Raw genomic sequence first — 439 nt, 5'->3', positions numbered from 1 at the left:
TGCAGTCCCAGCTCCCATGGCACTGCCCCCATGCCACAGTGCTGTCCCTGTGCCACGACCCTGTCCCTGTCCCCAGCTCAGCCAGCCCCCGTGCCCTCGCGGGGGCCCTCTGTGGCAGCCTCAGCAGCAAGAGGAAGAAGAGGATGATGTACCTGACGACGAAGAACGCTGGTGAGTGTCCCCAAGGGGAGAAGGGGACAGTCCCCGGGTCATGCTGATGGTGGCACCTCACAGGATGGGCTGCTGGGGGGTTCCCACATCACCCGACCGGGGTCTCGTGGTGGGAGGGGTGCCATGGTGGGTGATTTCCCTCTCCCTGGTGCAGAGTTCGACCGCCGCGAGCTGCTGATCTACGAGGAGGTGGCCCCCATGCCCCCCTTCCGCAGGAAGACGCTGGTGCTGCTGGGGGCGCAGGGCGGGGGGGGGCGCAGCCTCCAGA

The 439-nt window shown here is 67.4% G+C and overlaps 1 protein-coding gene across 1 annotated transcript in view; it reads left to right on the top strand.

The window, feature by feature from the left end:
- Positions 1-439, top strand: part of LOC104391960 (MAGUK p55 subfamily member 2-like) — a gene marked incomplete at both ends in the record, with an annotated part of 13,656 nt that overhangs the window by 644 nt on the left and 12,573 nt on the right. The window contains one exon of the mRNA XM_010001312.1: positions 106-171. Coding sequence (XP_009999614.1) covers positions 106-171 — 66 coding nt within the window. The remainder of the gene's footprint in view (positions 1-105; positions 172-439) is intronic.

This window comes from Chaetura pelagica, unplaced genomic scaffold, assembly GCF_000747805.2.
Source record: "Chaetura pelagica isolate M959 unplaced genomic scaffold, ChaPel_1.0 scaffold1767, whole genome shotgun sequence".
In the NCBI taxonomy this organism is placed as follows: Eukaryota; Metazoa; Chordata; class Aves; order Apodiformes; family Apodidae; genus Chaetura; species Chaetura pelagica.
Note: the sequence above shows the minus strand (reverse complement) of the source record. Positions and strands in the feature narration are given on the sequence as shown.